General features: G+C 27.6%; 1 protein-coding gene across 2 annotated transcripts in view; it reads left to right on the top strand.

The window, feature by feature from the left end:
• The first annotated feature begins 840 nt into the window (after nucleotides 1-840).
• Nucleotides 841-25,274, top strand: part of LOC135927371 (slit homolog 2 protein-like) — a 43,521-nt gene continuing 19,087 nt past the window's right edge. For both annotated transcript variants that reach the window (XM_065463339.1, XM_065463340.1), the window contains exons 1-18: nucleotides 841-1,462; nucleotides 12,685-12,756; nucleotides 14,116-14,187; nucleotides 15,308-15,379; nucleotides 19,451-19,522; nucleotides 20,135-20,209; nucleotides 20,545-20,616; nucleotides 21,028-21,194; nucleotides 21,467-21,677; nucleotides 21,774-21,845; nucleotides 22,036-22,107; nucleotides 22,180-22,251; nucleotides 22,970-23,041; nucleotides 23,118-23,189; nucleotides 23,786-23,952; nucleotides 24,095-24,245; nucleotides 24,505-24,576; nucleotides 24,889-24,960. In XM_065463339.1, coding sequence (XP_065319411.1) covers nucleotides 924-1,462; nucleotides 12,685-12,756; nucleotides 14,116-14,187; nucleotides 15,308-15,379; nucleotides 19,451-19,522; nucleotides 20,135-20,209; nucleotides 20,545-20,616; nucleotides 21,028-21,194; nucleotides 21,467-21,677; nucleotides 21,774-21,845; nucleotides 22,036-22,107; nucleotides 22,180-22,251; nucleotides 22,970-23,041; nucleotides 23,118-23,189; nucleotides 23,786-23,952; nucleotides 24,095-24,245; nucleotides 24,505-24,576; nucleotides 24,889-24,960 — 2,174 coding nt within the window. In that variant the 5' untranslated portion in view covers nucleotides 841-923. The remainder of the gene's footprint in view (nucleotides 1,463-12,684; nucleotides 12,757-14,115; nucleotides 14,188-15,307; nucleotides 15,380-19,450; nucleotides 19,523-20,134; nucleotides 20,210-20,544; nucleotides 20,617-21,027; nucleotides 21,195-21,466; nucleotides 21,678-21,773; nucleotides 21,846-22,035; nucleotides 22,108-22,179; nucleotides 22,252-22,969; nucleotides 23,042-23,117; nucleotides 23,190-23,785; nucleotides 23,953-24,094; nucleotides 24,246-24,504; nucleotides 24,577-24,888; nucleotides 24,961-25,274) is intronic.

Raw genomic sequence — 25,274 nt, 5'->3', positions numbered from 1 at the left:
TATTTTCCAGCAACTCCCTCCTTTGCCTTTAGAATATATAATTTTTTTGCATTTTTTTTTCTAATTTCGCAAAAAAATTAAATAACTAAATTAATTGTGATTTATTAAATCATTATTTAATCTATTTTACAAAGGAACACGCTTCTAAAATATAAAAAATAAAATTTGTTTTTATATTGATTTTCAATTTTATTTTCAAAAAATTAATTAAATATTATAAACAATTTAAGTAACATTTTTTTTTGGAGAGAAATCTGACGCCTAGCCAATATAATTTCATTGTCTCCTTATTTTCTATTCTGCTTTTCATATTCTAATTCTATTCTATTCTATATTTCATTCTAATTCTATTATTTTCCAGATTTATAGTATAATGTCTATATTTTCTTTAAATATGAACCCACAAACAAAAATATGTTTAGATGAATTTCTTCCCTTCCTTCAGAATCAAAAATTATTATTAAAATTTTTTAAGACATTAAAGAAGAATTGATGATCATTTAGGAGGAAAAAAAATTTAATAATTTAAAAAAATATATAAAATTAAACATTATTAAATTTACGTTTTTCTGATATTAAAAAAAAATAAAATATATTTTTTAATAAAAAAGAAAAAATATTAAATGTTTTCTAAAAAAAATTTTTTGTTATACATTTTTATTAAAATAAAAATTTTATTATCGAAAATTATTATTTTTTAATATATTTTTTAAATATTTTTTTTTACCTGTTTCAAAAATATTTTATTAATAAAAATAATATATATATATTTAAATACATAAATAAAATTTTGATTATAGTAAAAAATCATATGTGAAAAATCAGATTATATTAATTTATTTTATTATTTATTTATTTTTTAAAAAAGTAGTTTCGAAATTGAATTTTTTTAAAAATAAATAAATTATAATTTAGGCAAAATTATGATATTGCATTTATTTATCGGTGTAGTGTCGGAGCTCTTGTTGATGGGAGGAGTCCGAGGTTCCACTTCTAAATATAATTACTATTTCCGGGCCGATTTGGTGAACGATTTGATGGACAAGGAAGACAGAATGGCGGAGAATAGTGCGCCTAAAAGCGCGGAATACGGGAAGCGCCAAAATTTTAAACCCTCCAACAGCTACGGCGGATTAAACAGTTTCAACGATCTAGACCTCCACCAAAGAAATAACAATCTTAATTACCAAAATAATATGATGATGGAGGATGGTGGCACGAATGAACCCCACCAAAGAGTGCCCGATAAATATAACATCGCTGACAAGGAGGAGGAGGAGTATCCGAGCGGGCCAGCTCCCGATACATCAAAAAGTTCTAATAATAATAATAATAACGTTAACCCCATATCGCTATTGCTTATATGTCCAGGAAAATGCTCTTGTTCCAGCGAAAGTATCGATTGCAGTTACAGAAATATCCTACACATTCCTAAATACATACCTATTCAAACCGAAAAACTGTGAGAATTCTTTTTTTTTATATATATATTAGATATTAAATGTGTAAAGATATTTACACTCTCCCCCACCTCCCCAATTTCTCCCATTTATAGCCAGGTCTAAATCGCAATTTTATGGTTCGGTCAGGCTAACAGAGTAGAAATTTTTTTGACGAGTAGAAAAGGCCTGGAAGTGAAAGACATTTATGAATCCCAAAAAGAATAAGGTTATCGGGAATTAAGATTGGCGCTTCTTACCTTGACTTTCTAATTAATTTTACCCGAAAATGGTAATTAGGCAATATTTTGCAACTCTTTTCTAAATAAGTTTTGCCACGAGAAGGGATTGGGAGGTTCTGAGAAGACAACACGAACCAAATTTTATCGATTATTTAAATTATATTTATACTGGTAAAGCAGTTTTAAATTTACCTTCGCAAAATGTAGAAATTCCTATCTCATAATAGCTATTTATCGTAAAATCTACGATATGGAAGTCCTAACAGTTAGATTTCTACCCCACTCTATACATTAATGGGGTTCGAGAAGGTCAAACACTATATATTGTTGAGGATGATTAACCATGCCCCTTCACAAGTTTTCTTCCTAGTAGTGAAGATCAACGGTCCGGTCCTATCGGTCATAGACCGGGATCGAACCGGACCGATCTTTTTTGAGGACCGTGGTCCGGACCGGTCTTTTATTATTGTTTAAGTTTGCTTTACTATACAATTAATATAATTTTTTTGTATATTTTATTTTATGATATATTTCTAGAGGAGTTATTTTAGATTTTGTTAATTTTTATTTTACAATATGAAAACCATAAGTTCGTCCAAGAAACATTTTACTTATAGTCCCAATAAATTACATAGAGTATGTGTTCACCTGCAGTACCAAATTTAATGTATCGTCCGTCAGCAACTAGTAACAAAATGATTGTTTATAATTTTTTAAGCAATAAATTAATCAAAATAAGCAGTAATATTATTAAAACATTTTAGTTATTTATTAATAGTTCTATTTTTTTTTAAGAAAACTGTCTGTATAATTTATTGTAAAAATTACTTAACCTTATTCTTAATAAAATAATTAGGTACCTTAAGCAGACATCTGATAAAACATAAAATATATACTTCTTCTAATGATGAAAATGAAAATATCTCAAAAAACACAATCTACTCTTAATTTTAATATGCCCTCCACAAGCACAAAATCATTTTCTTCAATACCATTGCATAAATTTTATTGTTTATATAATAAAATTATATTTAATAAAATGATAAAACAAATCGGTCTTTTTATTTAGGACTACGGTCTGGATATATTTTTTTCTTAAGAATTGTGTTCCGGTCCGGGGTCCTAGGGTACCGGTTTAGTCCGGACCAAAGACCGGACCGTGACCATCAGTACTTCATAGAATCTTTAGTTAGCCTTAAAAAGGTCGTGGCCTAAAATCATAAAAACTATGATAACAAAAAATAAATTTTATCAATAATAAAATGAAAAAATACTTCTTTTGTCTCCGACTCACACTACAGTAAAATAAATGCTTAGAAAAATTGTGTTATAAACCAATTAAACTTATTCTCTTATTGTTTGTTAACCAATTAAATTAATTTTTCTTATTAATAAACCTTATTTTTAAAAACATGTTACAATTAAAAGTGAATTCGGAATGAGTATAATAATATAAAAGGGAAGTAAAATTCATTCAATTTTTTGCACCGAACAAAAGAAATTTATATATAAATATAACCATTTGTTGACCCTTATTTTCTTAATTTTAAAGAGAAAAAAAATTATTATTATTATTATTATCCTTTTTATATTTAAAAAAGTATTTTAAAAAGTATTATAATGAAATTATTATATATTTTTTAAAAAAATTGTCTTTTTATACATATATTTTTATCTTTTTTCACATAGAAAATTTGTAAAAATAAATGAAATAAAAGTTAAAATGTAAAAAAATATGCGAAAGAGATTAGTTGAATAGTAAGAATATGAATATAAATAAAAGATTATATATTAAATTTATCAAAATTTGTGATTGTTAATTCCGGGGTTAGTAGTGAACTTTTCTTTAAACACTAATTTGTGAAATTTATCTGCTTTGTTGCGTGTAATAAGGTGGGTTTATAACATTTTTTTTAGCCATTAATTTGAACACTTGATTGGACATTTTACATAATAAGCCTGTTTTTTTTGCTGATATTTTCTTTGAAAAATTGTAAATTTGTTACAAAAATTATCATTGCTTTTGCTCAAAAACCTAACCTTTATTATTGATATTTACTATTATGCCGAAAAAAATACTAATAATCATTCTAATTCACACATGGACGATATTTATTTTATAAAGACTTGAATGGTTATCACTTTAATTAGTTTTTAATATCGTTTTTCTGACTAATGGAGTGGGGGGTTACTAAGGAAGAGCTATTAGGAACACGCCAATAAAATTTAAGAGAGCCATATCGAATAAATATTTTAGATTTTTTAGCACCTATTGAACTCCTAAAAATGATAAATTTTAGCATCTACAGCTGACAGAGCTTAATTTAACTTTTCTTTAAAAAAAAAAATCCCTACAACTACTACCATAGTAAATTGTGAAAATATTTATATATATTGGAATTCATGATCTATTTTTGCTCTAGTCCAATTCAACTCTCATTACCTCTCAGTCTCCCACAAGAAACTCCTGGAATGCTCAGAATTATAAATGATGATGATGTGTATAAAAAATTTTTTTAGGAAGCTTTAGATAAATAATTTTGACCTATTTGATTTATTTTTAAAAAATTGATGAAACAACCTGTAATTTATATTAAATTTTTCAATATTTCCTCACATTTTCTCAAAAATTATTATTTAAGAAGCCAACAAGGAAGTATGGGAAATTTCTATTCCCCCCCCCCCGTTTTTTTCTTATGATAAGAAAGAAGAAGTACTTCATAAAAAGAAAAAAATACACATGATGTTTAGTTCTATGAACACTAATTGTTATTGGTTAGTGAAGATTTTTCTTCTTCCCCATCGCAAAAGTGAAAATCTTGAATGAACTGGAACATAAGCGTAACCAGGGGGGAGCAAAGGAAAATTTTCCTTTCTTCAAATTATCATCCCTCCTTAACTCCCTCTCCCAATTTTTTTTAAAAATAATATATCACTATAAAGGAAGAACTTTGGAAGAAAAATTAGTAAAAAAGTTAATAAAATTAAAGAAAGAAAGAATGAAAGAAAGAAAGAAAGAAAGAAAGTAAGAATCGAGATTTTTATTTTATAAGATGATCAACTCTTTGTGCCACTTATGAAATCTTAAGGCTTGCATAATATTTTTCCTAGTAAAAACATAATTTTTTCTAAAATAAAAATCTAATCAAGCCAATGGCCTGCAATAAGTGGGCCTTAAGATCTTTCAATAAGATTCATGTAGGAAAACCCCATTTAATTCCTTCCACTCCTCCCCTTGGCAAAAATCTTGGCTATGCCCTATGAACATGAAGATTAATAAGTATTAAAGGCTAATGGTTCTCGAAAAATTGGAATAATTTTTAATTTTATAAATAGTTTTTCTCTTCTTCTTCCATTTTTATACCATAAAAATATGGTAAGGTGGTATTAAAAGTAGTGTTATCGACAGCGTCTACATGAGCGGGAGGGGTAGGAATAGCTTTCATCCTATTTTTTGAGGGGGTAGGCTGCTTTAATGGGGGTAAGATAAATTTTTTTTGGGGGGTTATCTATTAAATTTCGAGATGAAATAGGACAAAATTTATTGCTTTAAAAATTAATACTTTTATCATAAGAATTATTATAATATAATTCATCGACCAAATCTATATATTGCAAACAATCATACGCATAGTTTTCCAAATAAAACTTTCTGCTATCCTTTTAAATGTAATTTTAAAAGGTTTAGATATTTCAGCAAGCTCATAATGCCATAATAATTAATTTATTGTAAATAATGGAGGTTTTAATTGAAATTATTATCTATAAAAAACAAAATATCGATAGTTGGTAGTAGAGGTAGATTAATTTAAGTTGTCCTTTATAAATTCTCTGAAAAAGAGTATCAATAAAATTAAAAAGGTTTAAAAAAAATATTAGGGAGACACCGCCGCCGAAGCCTGCGAAATTTTTTTAGGGGGAGTAGGCAAAGGTTTTTGAAGGGTGTTCGCATCCAGTGAAAATCCTGTCATGTAGACGCTGGTTGTCGATATGAACCGATTTTTAAAAATGGCTAACTCAATATTTTAAGCCAGAAAAATATTGTCTAAGCAAACCTTTGCTCCACCTATGAGCGAAATAGTAAGGGTTGCGTAATAATTTTTTTCTGGAGAAGATATTAAGTTAGCCGTTTTTTAAAGAAAAATAGGCTCAATATGAGCCGTTTATAACAGCACTAATTAAAATGTGCGGGAAGTTGAAGCGGAGATAAAGAGTCCATGTATTAATATTAGGGAACGAAATACAAATTTGTAGGAAACGGAAATGAATAACACGGAAACAGGAACAATCTTAGTTATAAAGTCGGATAATTTTTATCAATCTATTAGCTTAAAATTTGTCCAAATTATTATATATTATAATTGATAATAACTGTTTAACTTATTGATATTTTAAATCGAATCCTTAATTTTTTTTTATAAATTTATTAAGTTTACAAAACAAGACAAAAAAACACAATAAGAACAATAAGCCTTTATTAAATAATTTATTTTTGGTGAAAGTAAAACTTTTAGATTATATATATATAAAAAAAAAGAAGAATTCGGAACTTTATAGATCAAAAAAGAAAGGAAAAGAAAGTAAAAAGAAAGAAAGGAAAGAAAGTAAAAAAGAAAGAAAGAAAGAAAGAAAGAAAGAAAGAAAGAAAGAAAGAAAGAAAGAAAGAAAGAAAGAAAGAAAGAAAGAAAGAAAGAAAGAAAGAAAGAAAGAAAGAAAGAAAGAAAGAAAGAAAGAAAGAAAGAAAGAAAGAAAGAAAGAAAGAAAGAAAGAAAGAAAGAAAGAAAGAAAGAAAGAAAGAAAGAAAGAAAGATAGAAAGAAAGAAAGAAAGAAAGAAAGAAAGAAAGAAAGAAAGAAAGAGAATGAAAGAAAGAAAGGTTTTGCAAGTATCATTTTCCTAAATTATATTTTCGTGCGATATCAAACAAAATATAAAGTAATATGGAATTTCTTAAAATTATGAAAAAGCCTGGAATTTATTCGGGCAAAAAACACTTGTTAGGTATTTGAAAATTTTTTGAAGAATTGATAATTAGTTTTTAAGTTTTTTTTCAAAAAATATTTATTGGGAAGTTTTAACATTTTTTTGAGCATTACCGTTGAAAAAAGTGTGTAATGAAAACCTTTCAGGTTTAGATAATTACTATGATGGGGTATTGTTGTTAAACGGCTCCTTTTGAGTCGATTTTTTAAAGGGGCTAACTCGATATTTTAGCCAGAAAAATATTGCCTAAGCCTGGAGATTTCGACAATATATGTCTAGACCTTTGTTCCTACTAAGAGTCAAATCTTCAGGTTTGCATAATATTTTTCTGGATGAAATATTGAGTTAGCCGTTTATAAAAATCGGCTCAAAACGAGCCGTTTAACAAAAACTAATATGATGGGGTATTGGCGAGGATGGCAATATACATCTGGATTATATTTAAAAAATAATAATTACAGATACCTATTCAATTATCTATAATTAACTCAAAAACCAAATTATTTATTTTAAATAAAACCTCTGGAATAAATTTTATTTTTTATAGAGAACTGAGAAAGAGTTTGTTCCCTGGCGTTTACATATTTTTTAAAAAAACTATTTTTAAAAAAAATGTCAATCAATTCCTTTCTATCGATTTTTAGCGTACTATTTTCTCATTTTTGAGTGCGGATCAATGACATATAATAATACCTAGACTGACAATGCGTTTCATTAAAAGTGCACATCATTAAAAAACAGCTGGAGACGCCATTTTGGTTACCCATATCACATATCATTATTAAAAATTTTAAACGAGAGACCAATTTATTCCTATGTCCGACGCCAACTTTTATTAAAGGAATTGTCTGATCATCGAAAAAACAAGGAAGCAAGTTATCAATTTAATAGTACTTTTTTAACATCATTAGAGTAATTAGTTACCAAAATGGCAGTTCCAGCTGATTTGCATTTCAACGACACTTTCAAATGCATTATTATGAATACAATATGTCACTGAGTGCGATATAATAATTCATCTAATTTTATTTTTTAATGGGATCCTGCAAGAGTGGAGAGGCTATAAAGAGCGTATCAATATAGAAATAATGTAATAATTAATATGCTTTTCTTTTTTTTTCTTTTTCTTTTTTTTTCTTTTCTTTTCTTTTCTTTTCTTTTTTTTTCTTCTCTTTTCTTTTTTTCTTTTCTTTTCTTTTCTTTTCTTTTCTTTTCTTTTTTTCTATTCTTTTCTATTCTTTTCTTTTCTACCCTTCTTTGTTTCATTCATTTTTAAAGGATATATATAAAAATTCATCTATGTTTTTTTATAGGGTCCACTAGGTGTCCTTAAAAGGTTCAGATTTCAGTCAAATTTTTAGAAACAGCTGACTCAATATTTTTTTCCCAGTCGAGATTTCGCTAATAAATGTCCAAACCTTTGGACCTTTTATTTTTTAAAAAAAAAAAAAATTCTACATTCTTTCATGTATAAAAAAAAAATGGTGACCCTAAAATTGGTATAAAAAATTATTATTTTTTTTAAATTTTAAATGACCGTAAATTCATATTTTAAAAAAAAAAATGAATTTAAATCACCTAACTTTGACCATCTCTATTGTGGCTTAACCCTGAATTCATAGTGACGCGATTGCGATCGCGATTTAACAGCTGATTGATTTTTAAAATCTGTTTATGAGATCAATTTTTATTTATTAAAATCATTATTTCTTAGATTATTATTAAAACTTGAATTAAAGATAAAATTAATATTAATAAATAAAAATTGATCTCATAAACAGATTTTAAAAATCAATCAGTTGTTAAATCGCGATCGCAATCGCGCCACTATGAATTCAAGGTAAGTCAAGCTTTTAGCCTGAAATTAAGCCCTCTAAGTTGAGAGTCTCAACTGGACAAAACATGGATACGCTGTTTTGTAGTCGACCAAAGTTAGGTAGTTTAAACAACAACTAACTCGGCCACTAAAAGACAGTTTGTAAAATCGCATTATTAACAGCTACTAAAAAAAAGGATCACGAACAAAATTATCGAAAAAAAATAAATATAAATTATCATAAATCATACAATCAAATGATAGTTCGTTTTTCATTTTATCTAGAGTGTTTGAGCCGTGTTTAAAAACGGTCAATTCAATATTTCATCCCAGAAAAATATATATCATAACAAGGCTGAAGATTTTGCTCAAAGAAGGAACGAGGGTTCAGACATATATTATCGAAATATCTAGGCTTGGGCAATATTTTTTTCCTGGCTAAAATATTGAGTTAGCCGTATTTAAATATAAGCTCAAAACGAGCCGTTTAACAAACTATCAATTTTGTGCACCCATTTTCTATTTAATTCCATCCTTTTTTTATGTTTAATTTTAAAAAAATTATATATATATATTTTATAAATAAAAAGTAATTTTTATAAACTTTGTTTATATAAATTATCTTTATCAGGGGGTTAAAAAAAAAATTTGGGCGCTATAAATATTCAGCAAAAAAAAATAGATATTAGCGTTGTTTAAAAAGAACCGAAGCGGACCGATTATGATTTATAACACAAGCTTTTTAAAACAACACTAAAAAAAAAAATTAACCTTTTTTTTATAGCATTATTATAATTCTTATTTTAACTAACTTTTCTTATTCGTTATAAAAAAGAAATAATCCTATATAATTAGAAATTGTGTACAAAAAATGTTATGAAAACCTAGCCGGACCCGGCCAAAATTTTTTTTATATCTAATGGCCTGGCCCGGCTCAAAGATTTTTTATGCTCGACTTACCCGACCCGGCCCGTTATAATTATTGTGAGGCTCGGCTCGGCTCGGCCCGTATTAATTCATTTAAAAAATTTCCCCAAGCCCATGGGTCTAACTATAATCTCGAGATGGAGGGCGTGGGATGAGAAACTTTTTTACAAATTTTTCAGGGTGCTCCTTCCTCTCTCCTAGTGGCGCTACTGGAATTTTCCGATTTTTAATATATGTGTATACTAAGCAACTTTCAGATAAATACTGATAAATTTTAGATTACATTTTACCTTATTCAATATTTTATAAATACTAACTGCATAAATTATCTATTTTTATTTTTGATATTAAAAAAAAACACTGTTCATTTGATTCATATATATATATATAAAAAGATATGTTTTTTTTTGGGGGGGGGGGGGGGAAGAAATAATTGGACTATGAAATCCTGGCCAGAGAACTTCATGGGCCTTAATTTTTTGACCAAGCCCGGCCTAGGCCAGCAGTTAAAAAAATTTTTGGGCCACGCCCGGCCCCCATATCTAATGTTAAAAAAAATTCCCAAGCCCATGATAAATTTCAAAAGAATTTCCCAAACCCGGCCCAAGCTCAATATCCAAAAATTTAATATTTTTTTATTTAATGAAATTCAACCATATATATATTTAGGCAATCATTTTTGTTTACAATACTAAAATTTATTATTATTATAGAAGAAAAATATCGCAATATTTCTTTAAATTAGCAACTGTTTTAAATAATCTAAATTAAAATTTAATAATCTTAGTCCCAAACCCAGCCCAAGCCAAAACCAATTTTAAAAATCCAGGCCCGCTAGAAAATATAATATTAAACCCCTACCCGGCACATTAGGCTCTCTGATCCTGGCATGGGAAATGATTAAGGGTTAGAACATATTTTACCTAAACTTGATAAAAGACATGAGTCTATTGCTACACGTTAATCAGACATGTCCCGAGAAAGAAGCACTATTTTATAAATTATTTAACAAAATCCGGCCCGGCCCGGTTTTAAAATTTTTAGGCCCGGCCCGGATATTTTTAAAAAAAATTTTTTACGGCCCGGCCCGGCCCTGATATTTTTTAAAAAATTTTTTTACGGCCCGGCCCGGATATAAGTACATTTCATATTTTATTCAGATATTTAATTACAAATTGATACTATAAAAAATTTGTGCAAATAATATTTTTGAATATAAAAGATTCTATTTGTGATTTTTAATTTTTATTTAAAAAATACATGTAAAAAGCTAATATTTTGAGAATATTATATTAAATTTATAAAAATTATAAAACTGTTATTTATAAAAATGGATATTTTGAGCATATACTATATTTTATATTGCATTTATAAAAATAAAACTAATATTCATAAAAATGGTAATAATATTTTGAGCATATACTATATTTTATATTACATTTAAAAATAATAAAACTAATATTTAATTTATAAAAATGGAAAATATTAATATATTGTATTTAATTTACTATTTAATTTATAAAATAAAAATAAATCGCTTTTTAAAAAAATGCATGTATAATAAATAGTATTTTGAAAATATAATCATATTGCACAATATTAATATAATTTATTTTATAATATAAATTTTTAACAAAAGAAGATAATTGTATTATATAATATATTGTAAAAAAAATAATGAAAAATGTTGGATTAAAAACTTTCATGACTCAAGGTAAATATAATAAATGCAATAAATATTTGACAGTTTGCAAAGTAAAAAACCAGCATGATTGACGAAACCCTATACTCAAGAAAGATATTAAAAATTCACAAATTATCATGAAGAAAGAGAAGCATATCTACCTTTTCAGGTTGAAGATTACTTCTTCTTTCTTCAAGAATTCTTCCAGTAGTGGAAATTCCGCTCACAGCTTGCACTTGAAGCAGGAATAGCCAATACCCGTTTTGACAATTTTGCTAAAATTGGGAATTCGCTTTGATGAGAAGCCCACCACTCTAACAAATTATCCACCTTAAATGTTTCATCTATTTTTTTATTTATGTAATTATAATATTCATCATCGGGTATTGACATATTACCAGAATTACCATCGCCCCATTTGTGGTAAAACGATTCAGTTTGTTTAACAACAGTCGTAATTTGACTGGTCGATGGTATTTCATTTACTTCCTGAGCCTCTTGTGATTTAATATAATCTTTTATATAGTTTTCCGTCATCTTGCGATCTGTCCCTGACAACATACGTAATTGTTTGAATTTGGGACAGAGAAAAAGAGAAATAAAATGATACTTGTGTAAAACAAATTTTTCAATTAAAAAATGCTTTATATTAAGTAATATCAATTTTATTTCTCTTTTTTCGCTTTGAAAGGTATTACAAACTTCAAGAAGTTCATAATACCATATTACCACTTTAAAAAGAGTATGCAAGAGTCCGACTGTAACTCAACAATAGCTCTGTTAAAATTCTCAAGAATGTTGACTAGATCCTGAAGGATCGGAAAGTCTATAATATAATACTTTTCCGATCCCCCATGTTCTAGAAGAACTTTTTTAATTTCTTCATTTTGAGAATAAACAGAATTGATCATATTGTATTTAGAGTTCCAGCGGACTTCTATATCTTATAAAGGGCTTTTAAATGCTGGCATTTATTACTTTGTTTTAAATGCCCCACTAATATTTTAGTATTATCTATTGTTGATTTTATTAATGGGGCATTACTTTCCAAATATTTGGAGTTAAATGAATTTCTTAAAATTGTATTTAATAAATGACAGCCGGGCTGGGCTTAGGGCCGGGCTTGCAGGTCTTTGATAATTATACATACTGTTCTAAGTCTAACTTCTAAGTTTTCTAACACAATTTGAAAATGACTAGTGGAGCACTGCAATTTTAGATATTAAAATATATTAAGTAATTTAAAATGGAGTTTTCCGGTATCTTTCAGGAAATTAATAATTAGATCGATCTGTGGGTGTTAGGTAGTGTTAACCATCACCCAATATTATATTAATCATAACTATAATATAATATAATCTTATAACCAATAACTCATAATGTAAAATTTTTTATAAAAAATATTAAGGCCCGGCCCGACCCGGGTTTAAAAATCTTAGGCCCGGCCCGGGTATATTTAAAAAATTTAAAAATACGGCCGGGCCGGGCTTAAGGGCCGGGCTTGCAGGTCTTTGATATATATAAATTTGGTTCGCCATATGATAATTTTAAGTTTATAATTTATTGATATATACATTTTATTTTATGAAATTAGAGATCTACAAGGAAACAATGTAACTTTGATAAAGAGGTACAGCTTCAAGGGACTTCGTAATCTCAGGATTTTGTGAGCCATCAATAACAAATTTAAATTTACAAAAATCTGTTATATATAGCACTCGGAGGTTAGGGTTAGGTGCGTAGCTGGGAAGAGTGAACAAGAAAAAAATTTCCCCACTTAGGAAATTTGCATTGTCCTCGTAAATATCTTTAAGCTAATAAACTCCCTTCATCGCTCTTCCCCCCAAAAAATGTATATAACAATATATCGATAAAACAAGAATTTGAAAGAAAAATTAGGAAAAGTTTAAATAAAATCTTTATAAAATAACGACTTCTAAATATTTAGAAAAAAAAGAAGCAATTTTTATATATATTAAAATAAAGTGAAAAACCCAAAAATATTTATATATAAATCTAATATAGCCAAAGGGTTTAAAGTAAGTGGAACCTAAAAAAAAACCTCCAATAAAAATTTTAACAATCCTGGCTAGGTCCAGTATGCTATGAAGCACTTGCTATTCCAAAAATTATTATGTATTTTTTTTTAAATAGTGCTTAAATTGTTAAAATTAGGTATATGTAATTCATGCACCCCCCCCCCCCTTCTAGCTTAAAGCCTGGATTAAGTAATCCACATTTTTAAAAAAACGAATTTGTCAAAAAAAATCAAATTTTATATATATTTTTTTCAAATATATTTATTTAACATGCCTTTTAAAATAAATTCCTTCCTTTTATAATTCAGAATTCGTGATTGGAATTAATTAATTCCCATCAATTTGATGATAATTTTATATTTATGGCTCACATAAAATAAAATATAACATAATATTATATTAATAGAAAATAGATGAATGGAGAATATTAAAAACAAAATAAAAAACATTGTTTTTTTAAATTATTTTGGTTAATCTTTAATTATTTTTAATTTATAAAAAAAATGGGCGTTTATTATAATTTGTAAAAAAAAAGTAAAAATTTTTAGTTTAAAAATTAAAATTTCTCAATAATAAAGGGTCTAATAAAAAACACGAAGCATTTTTTTTAAGTAAGAATAAAAAAATAAAACTTGTTTTTTTTTTCAGTTTAAAAAAACAATAAATTTAGACGCTTTTCTAATTTTTTAAAAATGAAAATTTCAAATTATAAAAAAAAATTTATAAAAAGAATGAGACCTGCAAAAGATACCATTTGAACAGGCCCGGCCCGGATATTAAATTCGGCCCGGCCCGGATATTAAATTCGGCCCGGCCCGGATATTAAATTCGGCCCGGCCCGGATATTAAATTCGGCCCGACCCGGATTTTAAATTCGGCCCAACCCGGATTTTAAATTCGGCCCGACCCGGATTTTTTCTAAAAAAAATATTAGATTTATTTTTAATCGATATGAATCTTTTTTTCTTAAAAAAAACAAATTTAAGAAACCTGATGCAAAACCGCATTGCCTTCATAGAAGAGTCAAGTTTTGAAGACACCATCAATATCCAAAGAATGTAAAAAATATATATATTATTTTCTTATAGAAAGAAGAAAAAAAAAGAGTGATAGACAAACTGTCTGTCAGTCTGTGTCATAATATCGTGATCACTTTTGGGATCTACCCCCTTCCTTTCCCCCGCGAAAAATTGAATCACTGCCTAATCTTAGCAGGATTATGTATTGTTTCTAATTTAAGCAAATTTTTTAAAACATGCACCTATAATCATTTATTAGAGATATTTTTTTTTAGAAATTGCTAAAAAAGAATTAAAATATATCATTTTAAGAAATATTTTGCCTTAATTAAAAATCGATATCAAATGTCTTATAGATTTATATCCTATAGATAATTTTTTTAGACAAAATTAAATTATGAAAATTTAATGATTTAACACAAAGTATATAGTTAGTTATAATTTATATAAATTATTGAGAAAGAAGAAAATGGATATAATTTGATTTAATTTAATATATTATATATCTTATTTTCCTCAATTTTTATCATCATTCTTGTGGAGACGAGACATTAAATTGATATGTAAAAAAAAATGGCGGAAATTTCTCAAGATTAGAAGAGCAAGCTAACAATTTTTTTAATTTTAGAAATATACTGAATACAGGGGGGGCCCAAAATTAATCTTTGTTTAACAATATTTCTTTTAACATAATTTTAGTTTTTATCCTAGTGAGTGTTGTTAAACAGGCTCGATTTCGCCATTTTTTTAGATTAAGATTTTAGGCCCATTTAATGATATGTCAGCTTCGAGATTCATTAAGTAGATGTTTAAACCTTTTCTGACATCTATAAGTATGGCATACGCAATGATCTTTGGGCTAAAATACATTTTTAGATCACTCATTTATCCAATAATATAATTTTACTATTAAAAATTAAAAAAAATTTTGGAATTAGCTCCTTTTATAAATATCTCAAATTTTTCAATTCATCATAATTATTGAGATATTTTTTGTTGTAAACTTGCCATTATTACTATCTCAAAAAATGAGTGGAGAAAAAAAATTGAATAGTATTTTAATAATAAAAACTTTGTGCTTTTCTTTTCCAGAGTTTGCAAATTATAAACCGAAAACATTTCGATAAATTTTTTTAAAATGCATTTTTTTTAAAAAAAGCCGGCTAAACAACAATCGCTTGACGTATGTCAATCCAAAATTATTCCGTAACATGCCAGATCTGCAGAGATTGTAAGTTTTATATACCGGTATAATATCTCATAATCTAGTCAACAATATATGTAAAGTTCTGTGGTATACTATATAGCAGAACTCTCTAGAACCCCCTTTGCCAATGACGCAGCTCCCCTCCCCCGGACCGGACTGGTATGCTGAGTAGGAGGGTACATCCCCGAAATTTCAATGATGAAGTTAATTTGTACCCCCCCTCCCTTTCATTCCGCATCCTGCTCTGTAGTAATAAAGGAAGAGAATGAAAAATAAATTCCCCATAAAGGATGAACATGGTTTTAACGCGATCAATCGCTTAATGGATTACATATTATATCTAGTAGAAATTTGCTGAAGTAGGCCATTGGTTCGGGTCGGGTCTATCTTTCTTAAAAAAGAATTTAGTTTGGGCTGGGTTAGGCCTAATATTTAAATATGGAAGTTTGGCTTAAATTTTGAAATAATATTGATAAATTTTAAGATTATTTGGCAAAGGCTCAGATATTTTTTTATTGGTTTGTAGCGGGGATCAATCTTAATGAATATCGGTTTGGTTCAGGGTTAGATAAAAATAACGGCTCTTGGTTTAGGTTCGGTTCAAGAATAATATAATTATTTCTTTGAACCTATAAAAACAGGGACCTTTTTCTCATAAAAAGTATATTAGTCTAGAAAATAATATCAAGCCATATTACAATTAAAACATTTATGTGTGAAGGAAGAAATAAATTTTTAGGGTTAAGAACACTTCTGTAATGCTAACTTGGGGTTAGCTGGCCCCGTCAAATACCTATGTAAAAAAAATATATAAAATTAAAATACTGTTATTTTTTTTTCCTCTAAAGTCAGAACTGATTATTAATCATCTTTAAAAGGGTCTAAATATCGAGAGGGTTAAACGCCAATGCATTTAAAAGTTCGGTTCAGGTTCGGATGGAAATTTTTTGACCGGTAAATAATAGCGGTTATAACGGTTCTGTAAAAATAGAGATTAATATCAGTTTAGCTGTTCGGTGTGGATCCATAGTTTGTAGAATCATCAAAATACTGGATTATATCCGTTGGGTTCAGGTTCGGATGGAAATTTTTTGACCGGTAAATAATAGCGGTTATAACGGTTCTGTAAAAATAGAGATTAATATCAGTTTAGCTGTTCGGTGTGGATCCATAGTTTGTAGAATCATCAAAATACTGGATTATATCCGTTGAAAAAATGTTAATATTTAAATAAATTCGGGTCGGACATCGGGTTGGAAAATAAATTTTTACTTCGAGTCCTGCTTTTTTGGGAAACAAATAAAAAAAAAATATTTCGTTCAGGATCAGGCCAGGCCATCGGGTTTCGAAAAATTAGCCGGTCAGATCACCGAATATCTAGTTCAAGCAACGACAATAATAATAATACCTAATGCATTCGAGATCGTGGTTGAATGCAAACCAGCTGGGCCCGCCATTTTGGTAACCCGTAGTACAGTAATTATTTTCATGTTAAAAAACTACTATTAAATTCGATAACTTGCTTCCTTATTATCTCGATGATCAGGCAATTCTTTTGATTAAGTTTGCGCCAGACATAGGAATAAATTGGCCTCTCGTTTAAATTTTTTTTAATAATGATACGAAAAATGACGTCCCCAGCTGTTTTCCATTGATCTACACTTTTAACGAATGCATCGTCAGTCTAGGTATTATTATATGTCAATGAGTTCAGATGTTTAAGACGAGATTCTTATATATATAGGCCATTAAAATTGATGGGATTTTCTTTTGGATAGATTAGCGATAGTGAAAGCGCCTATAGACAAATTCCTTTGGCATGAAAGATAGAACTCTTTTTTAAACCTATTTTCTCGTTGGCTTTGTCATTCTTATCTTCAAATTGATCATATTTCAAGTCTAAAAGGGGAAATGGGGATAATATCGAAAAAAAAATAGATTACGTTACCGCCAATGTGCATAATCAAGCTGTACATTTATTTTTTCCTGATTAGTAGTTCAGATACATCGGTTGTAGTTTTGATCTAACTGTAGGATTAGGTATTTTACACAAACTGGTATAACATTTTGGGACTAAAATGAGATGGTCTAAAATACGGCGCTCAACAACGTTTCTTTTTAAAAAGAAAATATCCGAGAAATCTAATTTTGTCGGAAGTGTACTCCAACACATGTGTAAAATACATTTACCCTCTAAATTTCAGACAATTCTTAGACTACCTTAATTTGAGCCTCTAAAATGTTGTCTTACTCCATGAACAATTTTTTTTTATTATTATCACAAATTATAAAGAAAAATTTGTCATATATAAAAAAAAAGTATTCTCTTTTGACTAGACAAGACAAGGTAACTCTATAAACTTTTATAATTGACTGATATATAAAAAAAAAATTAATGATAAAAATTATATATTTTTTCAAAGATAAACAAACATTTAATTTTACACTCACTTTAATTTTAAAATATAATTTTGTAACATTTTTTTTATTATAAAAAAGAAAGAAATAATTATATAAATATTTTTATCAAAATTTAAAAAATAAAAATTATAAAAATTACAAAAAATTAATGTAAATACAGGTGTAATTGAATTTATATTGTTATATATATATATTATATAAAAATGATGTATCAAAACTTAATTATAAAAGTATATATAAATATTTACTTTAACAAAATTATCAAAGTGGCTCTTTGATAATTTGTTAAAAGGGTGTGTTATAATATAATATACCGTAATATATAAAAATTATTAAAAAAAACTATTTAGTTTTAGCCATATATTAATTGCATTTTAAAGGATAATAAAAAAAAAAATTCATCTCAGATTTTTATAGCGGTCACCTTCAAAAGCTAAGATTTTACCTTAATAAATTTTAACTTATTTTTAGGAAGTCCCCGTGTTAAAGGATAAAAATAAAGAATTGAGAACTGGGTAACTTCAGTCTAAAAATTTTTACTATAATGCATTGTGACTGTTAACTGTTAAGTATAGATAAAACATGTTAATACTAGAGTTGCTGCCAGGAATCCAAACTGAAACGGATAAGGGTTCGGTTCGGGTTCAGGTTCGGATAAAAATAACGGTTTAATGTTTAGGTTCGGTTCTTAAAAAATCTAAACATCGCTTCGGTTTGAACCTCTAAAAACCTGTTTGAACGTTTTTGTATTCAAACCTACATTCGACTTGTGTATAGGGAAAAAAAATTTTTTATTACATAATTAAAATAAAAAAACACACAAAAAACCTTCATTTTTATTAATTGCACATTATAAAATAACATTTAATTTATAAATATATATAACAAATAAATATCAATGATTAATTTTAATATGAACAATTACATAAAAAAATTTTTATTAAGCCGCACAATTAATATATTTTTAAAATTCGTCTCACTCAAATTACATCTATAAGGAGATAATATAAATTTAATTGTTGAAAAACATCTTTCCACACTAACTTAGGTAGCCGACACTGCCAATATGATATCAGATTTGATTTGTCATATATAATAATATTTTGGATTTAATTTTTCTCTAAACATTATAATTTATAAGCTTAAAATATTTAAAAAATGTTGTAAAATGACAATATACTAAAGTTTATAAAAATTATGACCGACACAATCAAATGTGATTGATGCTAATCTTTAAAATAATTCGAATATGATTGAAATTTTTTCAATATACTAATAATAACTTACATATTATTTTATAAGAATAAAATCATGAGGCTTGAACCAGTTCAGAGGCATTTTAGCGGTTCGGTTCAGGTTCAGCTAGAAATTTTTTAGCGGTTTAGGTTCGGTTCAGGTTCGATAAAAAATACCGGTTTTAGCGGTTTAACGGTTCGGTTCAGGTTCGGTTTGGATCCCTGGTTGCTGCTAAGTTTATTCCTACATAAATTGATCTAGTGTTGTTTAAATGGTTCGATTTAAACCGACTAATTGCCATCTATTGGATAAATCTTAAGGCTTAGGCGATATTTCACTGGCCAAAATATTAAGCTAGATTGATCATAAGAATGGCCATTCTCTATAATGATATTTATATTTAAATTTTTTTAAACGATAATTTTTATTTTTTTTAAGGGATTTAAGTAACAATTTTATAATCGTCATCTCAAGACAAACATTCTATGGTAACCCACTACTAAAAAACTTGTAAGAGCTTGCTATATTATATAATATTTAATCATGTAATATAATCATTTTAAACTTTTTAAAATATAGATTATATTTTATTTTCTAATATATTTTAAAAATTATCATTTTATTCCATCAAATTTTAAATTAAAACACGATACTAATTGTATTAATATTTGAGTATTCAAATTAGTTGGGTATAATTGTTCTTAAGTCATTTTAGTTTTTTAGCCCTAAAGATGCTAATTTTTTAAATTTTATCCTAAAACTCTCACCATAGTTTTCAGTTTTCCAGATTTTCTTCGGCACGCGTCTATAGATTGGTAAATTAACCGATTTTAGCCGTCTTCCCTAATTATATTGAATACTATTTATCAGAGTTGTTAAAAGATCTAGATACCTAGATATAAAAATGTGGTATCTGTATCTGGATAGATTTTTGATGAAAACATCTGTATCTAGATATTATTTTAGACGATGCATCTGTATCTAGATCCATTTAAAAAGTATCTTTTAACAACTCTGCTATTTATACTATTTTAAGAAAAGATAAGTTTGTCGAGTATAAATTTTAAACGACTTTAAAATGACCAAATTGTTTTTTTTTTTAAAAAAATTATCCGTAATAAGACAATTAGATAATAATCAGATTTCATGCATCTCGGACACCAGTGGAATCAAAGATCTCTTGCACATGGAAATTTTGTGAGAAAATCGATTTTATTTTATTTTTTTTTTAAACGTTTTACTTTTTTTTTCTTCTTCTTCTTCTTCTTCTTAAAATTAAGAAACTCATTCTAAATTATTTGTAAGAAAGAAATAAAGAAAGAGAAGACGGAAAAGAAATAGTGAAGAAATAAATAAAGTTAAATAAAGAAAGAAAGAAAAATAAATAAAAAAAACTATAGAAAGTTCTATAGTGAGTATATTAATGCAATTATTAAGTAAATTAAATAAGGATCTTTTAATTTCAGAATTTGCTGGAATAATAAAAAAACGAGACTTTTTATACATTTTTATTTATATTTATACTGTCACAGAACGTTAAATGACAATAACCTCTCAACGATTCCTTATAAAATTTTTGACGGAATGCCTAAACTCAGGGTTCTGTAAGTCAATCAAATATTATAAGTATACATATAATTTTTTTTTATCTAAGAAATTTTAATTTGTATAAATTTTCCCGATCCATTACTCGCTTTAAAAAATAAAATTTGTTAAAAACGCCTTTATAAACTATGAACTAATATTTAATTTTACCTTCTGTTTAATATTGTTGTTAAACTGTTCGTTTTGAATCGATTTTTTAAAGATGGCTAGCTCTATTTTTTTACTCAACTGAAGATTTTTCTCATGGATGCCACAAAGATTTGGACATCTACTAGCGAAATCTGGAGGCTAACGCGACGTTTTTCTGGCTAGAATATTGAATCAGCCCATTTTTAAAAATCGGCTTAAACCGAGTCATTTAGCGACACTCTCCTCTATTTATCTACAAATAAATAAAAAAATTAAAAAAGACGATTGATGAATAATCCTTTGCATTGCGATTGCAACGTGGCCTGGTTAACCCAATGGTTACGGGTCCATCCAGCCCTGGCCTTGTTTACGAGATGTTTCACTAATGCGAAACGTAACTACAAGAAAGAGGTGGCCGAATTATCGGATATGGATTTGGATTGCGGAGGTTAATATTTCTTTTTAAATATTCACTTTTGTTTTTTTTGGTTAACTTAGATTAAAATTTATATGGTTGTCTTATTTTATATTTTTCACATCCTCGAGGGATTTAAATATGATGTATAATTTATATTTGTTTAATTATATTTTATTGATTTTTTTTTATTAATTATATAGGAATGTTTGCATGGTAATTTCCATTAAAAAAAAGTTATAAATACAGGGCTCAATTTTGTAAGTCTTGTGATTATTTGTATTTATTTTCCATTGCACGAAAAGCTGAGAATGTAAACGGGCTGAACTTCAATTCCAACATATTCCGTCGGCACATAATTAAGAGAGATCAAGATTTAGGAGAAGAAGACAATTGCCCTCTCAACTTTGAACCCATGTGTCCTCACCCTTGCACGTGTTCAAAGGGCACGGTTGATTGTTCCAACAAACGGTTGGAAGAATTCCCGCCTTACTTTCCGCCTAGTACCAAAGAAATGTATGTAATTAAAACTCAAAAATTAATCGCTTTTAATAAATTTTAAATATCCTTATTTTGTTTACATATTATTTATTTATATTTATTTATTTTAAGACGTTTAAACAACAACAATATCATGGAGGTTCCAGATCAGGCCTTCGCTGGACTTAAATTCCTACTTAAAATGTATGATTAAAATAAATATTATCAATATTCTTTCATATTTTCTAACGTATAATTTTTTTAAAAAAAGAAAATAACTGAATCAAAATCATAAGGATAACTCGCTTTCGTTAGAGGACTAAGTTATAATATAATTATGATTTTTGTATTATAAATTATATGTGTATATTTTGAAAAATCGTATATTTCTTAGAGATTTGAGCCATAACTCCATCAGCACTTTGCCAGCCAAAGTTTTCGAGGGCATGAAGACGTTGAATTCATTGTAAATTTTATTTTTTAAAATAAATTCAAAATATATGTTTTTTTTGCTTAAACTTTCTTTCTAATTGTTTAGGATAATGTACAGCAATCATTTAGAACTCCTGCCTTCCAAAATATTCGAAGATCTAACTTCGCTTCAATTATTGTAAACAATTTCGATTATTATTTATAATATATTATATAAAAAATTGTATTTTTTCCGAGTAATTGAGACTGCTATCAGGGCTTCTTTCGCGATTTTATAATTTTATTCGTTCTTACTTTGTGAAAGCTCATGTATACCATGACAAAATTTTACTTTATGACTCAATAGTTTAGCAGCAAAATTGTCTACGATTCATAAGAGAGGTTATTCCTAACATGATAGAATCTATTTCCGGCAAAATCCAATAAAGTTTAAAAAAAAAAGTCTTGATAAATTGAGCAACTGTATAAATTGGACAAAATTCATGCGCCCTAAAATAGTCAGGTATGGGCTGCACATTATTTTTTGTAATTATAGTTTACAGTTAACCCTACCTTATATTGCGTTTTATAGATATCAATCCAGATGAGAAATATTATATCTCCTTTAAATAAAACGAATTTGAAATAATTGTGAAAATTTAGGGGGTTATACTTTTAAAATAAACCCTTTTTTCTAAAAATCATATCTAATCTATACTCACCCTAACTAGCCTGCATCAGACACTGATCTTGTATGTAGATTCTTTTAAATTCAACCAATTATAAAGTATCATTTTAGTATGAAAACTATTTACGGACATAGTGTTTAGTACCATAACAATAATCAATATTCATTAATAACTTATCAGAAAAATATATATTAATCTGTTTTCTGTACATTTCATTTTTTTTTAAAGGTTATTGAATGGTAACAGAATTAGGTGTATTCAAACGGAATTATTCAAGGATCTAACTAACCTAAATTTATTGTAAGTTTCGAATATCTTTTTTATCGAAAATATAATTTAATTTTTTTTTTCAAATATAAAATATGAACTTTCTCAGGTCTTTGTACGACAATAAGATCCAATCTATAGCTAATGGTACCTTCGCTTCATTGACCAAAATTCAAACCTTGTAACACATTTTTATCAAAACATTTTATTCATAAAAATTATTATATATTTACTTTTGCTCATCGTTTATCTAATGTGCCCTTTAAATGTTACTGAGAGCCGATTTTTAAAAAAGGGCTAACTCAATATTTTAGCCCAGAAAAATATTTCCCAACCCCCATAGATTTTGCTAATAAGATGTTCCAAACCTTGGTTTCCTTCTACAAACAAGAATATTCAGGGTTGCGTAATATTATTCTGGATGAAATATTGAGTTAGCCGTTTTTAAAAAAACGGCTCAAAACGAGCCGTCTAACAACACTAGCTGATATGGCCGTATTTAGCAGGGCCGTGTTAAAAAAAAAGAGAAACTATCAGGGGTCCCCTGGCCGCCGAAAATTAAACGATTTTAAAGGATCAATTTTACTATTTATTTTTTTAGCCTCCTGCCCTAATTTACCTAGAATATTTTAGGTTAACATTTTTGCTGGAAATTTTATTCTGAATTAATACCTAGTGGCAGAAACCTACATTTCTTGTTTAAAATGATATATTTTATTTTGTACAAAACCCATATAAAGGTAAAATTGAATTTAAATTATTTTTTTTAAAAAAAAGGCATTTAGGAAAAAATCCTTTTATCTGTGATTGCAACATGCGATGGTTGGGAGATATGTTAAAGAATAAAAAGGCTATAGAGACGAGTGGTGCTACCTGCGATAGTCCAACAAGGGTTGAAAAGAAAAGATTGGCGGATATGAATATCAACAAATTCAAATGCAAAGGTTATTGTTACATTTTTCTTTCCCACGACTTAATCCTTTTGGAGGCAAAAAAAAAGGAAGATTTACTTATGTTCACTTCATAGAGTTGCGAATCAAATATGTAAAATAAAAAATTTATAAAACTTTTATTTTAAATATTAAGGGTCGGAAGAATTGAGAACGAAATTGGCAGGTGAGTGCATGATCGATTTGGAATGCCCATCAATGTGTAATTGCGAAGGCCATTCGGTCGAGTGCGGAGGACGGAATCTAAAAGATATCCCTTCGAATATTCCCATTTTCACGACCGAAATGTAACAAGTTTTTAAATACTAGAAGGAAAAGAAAGAAAGAAAGAAAGAAAGAAAGAAAGAAAGAAAGAAAGAAAGAAAGAAAGAAAGAAAGAAAGAAAGAAAGAAAGAAAGAAAGAAAGAAAGAAACAAGGAAAATCAAAATATAAGATGCCCTACTTTATTAAGGTAAGGTAGTTTACTATGTAATGGTCCAGTTTTTTTAGTATCAAATTTAATTTTTATTTAATTTGGTAATAATATAAACACAATATTTTTAAAGAAATTTGAGCAATAACCTGATAACGGAAATACCTACGGATGCATTTAAAACGCTCGTTAACCTGGAAAAGATGTAAATCGCAATATTAAAAAAATAATAATCTATAATTGGTGTTGTAAAGCCCGGATTTCTCAAGTTCCTTTACCACTCATACATAGATAGCGTGAACTGGCGGCACACAAAAATGCCGCCCTATTTTCCATGCTTCGCTGAGAATTCGTACTAACAGAGAGAGATTAAAGAATATTTAATACTTCTTAAACTCAGAAAATAGAATTATTTTTTTTTAAAAAAAAGGAAGGAAACGTTAGCTATTTTATTACTAACCCGATATATTAATATATATATTTTTTTTTTCAAATATTTATATATACGACCTTAAAGCGATCTAAGGAACAATTTGATAGAGAATATTCACGACAATGCTTTCGCTAATTGCAAGAAAGTCACTAATCTGTAATAACAATAATATTTATATATATATTTTTTTTCTTTAGCTGTATTAAATAACTTTGGCAAATTTGTAACAAAAATAACAAAGATTGACTTATACATTTGCCTGAAATCTTTAAATCAAGCAATATTTTTTCTTATTTAATTAAAGTAACTTAACATATACCAAGCAGCATTTTATGCTCTTATCATTTCATATTAAAAAGTTTCTAAAGAATTATTCTATAATACGTGCTCAAAAGTAAATTTAGGCGCTCGATATACTGTTTGCTATTTATTTTTATACTATAAAATTAAAAAAATGAAATAAAATAATT

Source organism: Gordionus sp. m RMFG-2023, chromosome 3 (genome assembly GCF_954871325.1).
Source record: "Gordionus sp. m RMFG-2023 chromosome 3, tfGorSpeb1-WG-v2, whole genome shotgun sequence".
In the NCBI taxonomy this organism is placed as follows: domain Eukaryota; kingdom Metazoa; phylum Nematomorpha; class Gordioida; order Chordodea; family Parachordodidae; genus Gordionus; species Gordionus sp. m RMFG-2023.
The sequence above is the reverse complement of the archived record's forward strand: the minus strand, read 5'-3'. Positions and strand labels throughout refer to the sequence as shown.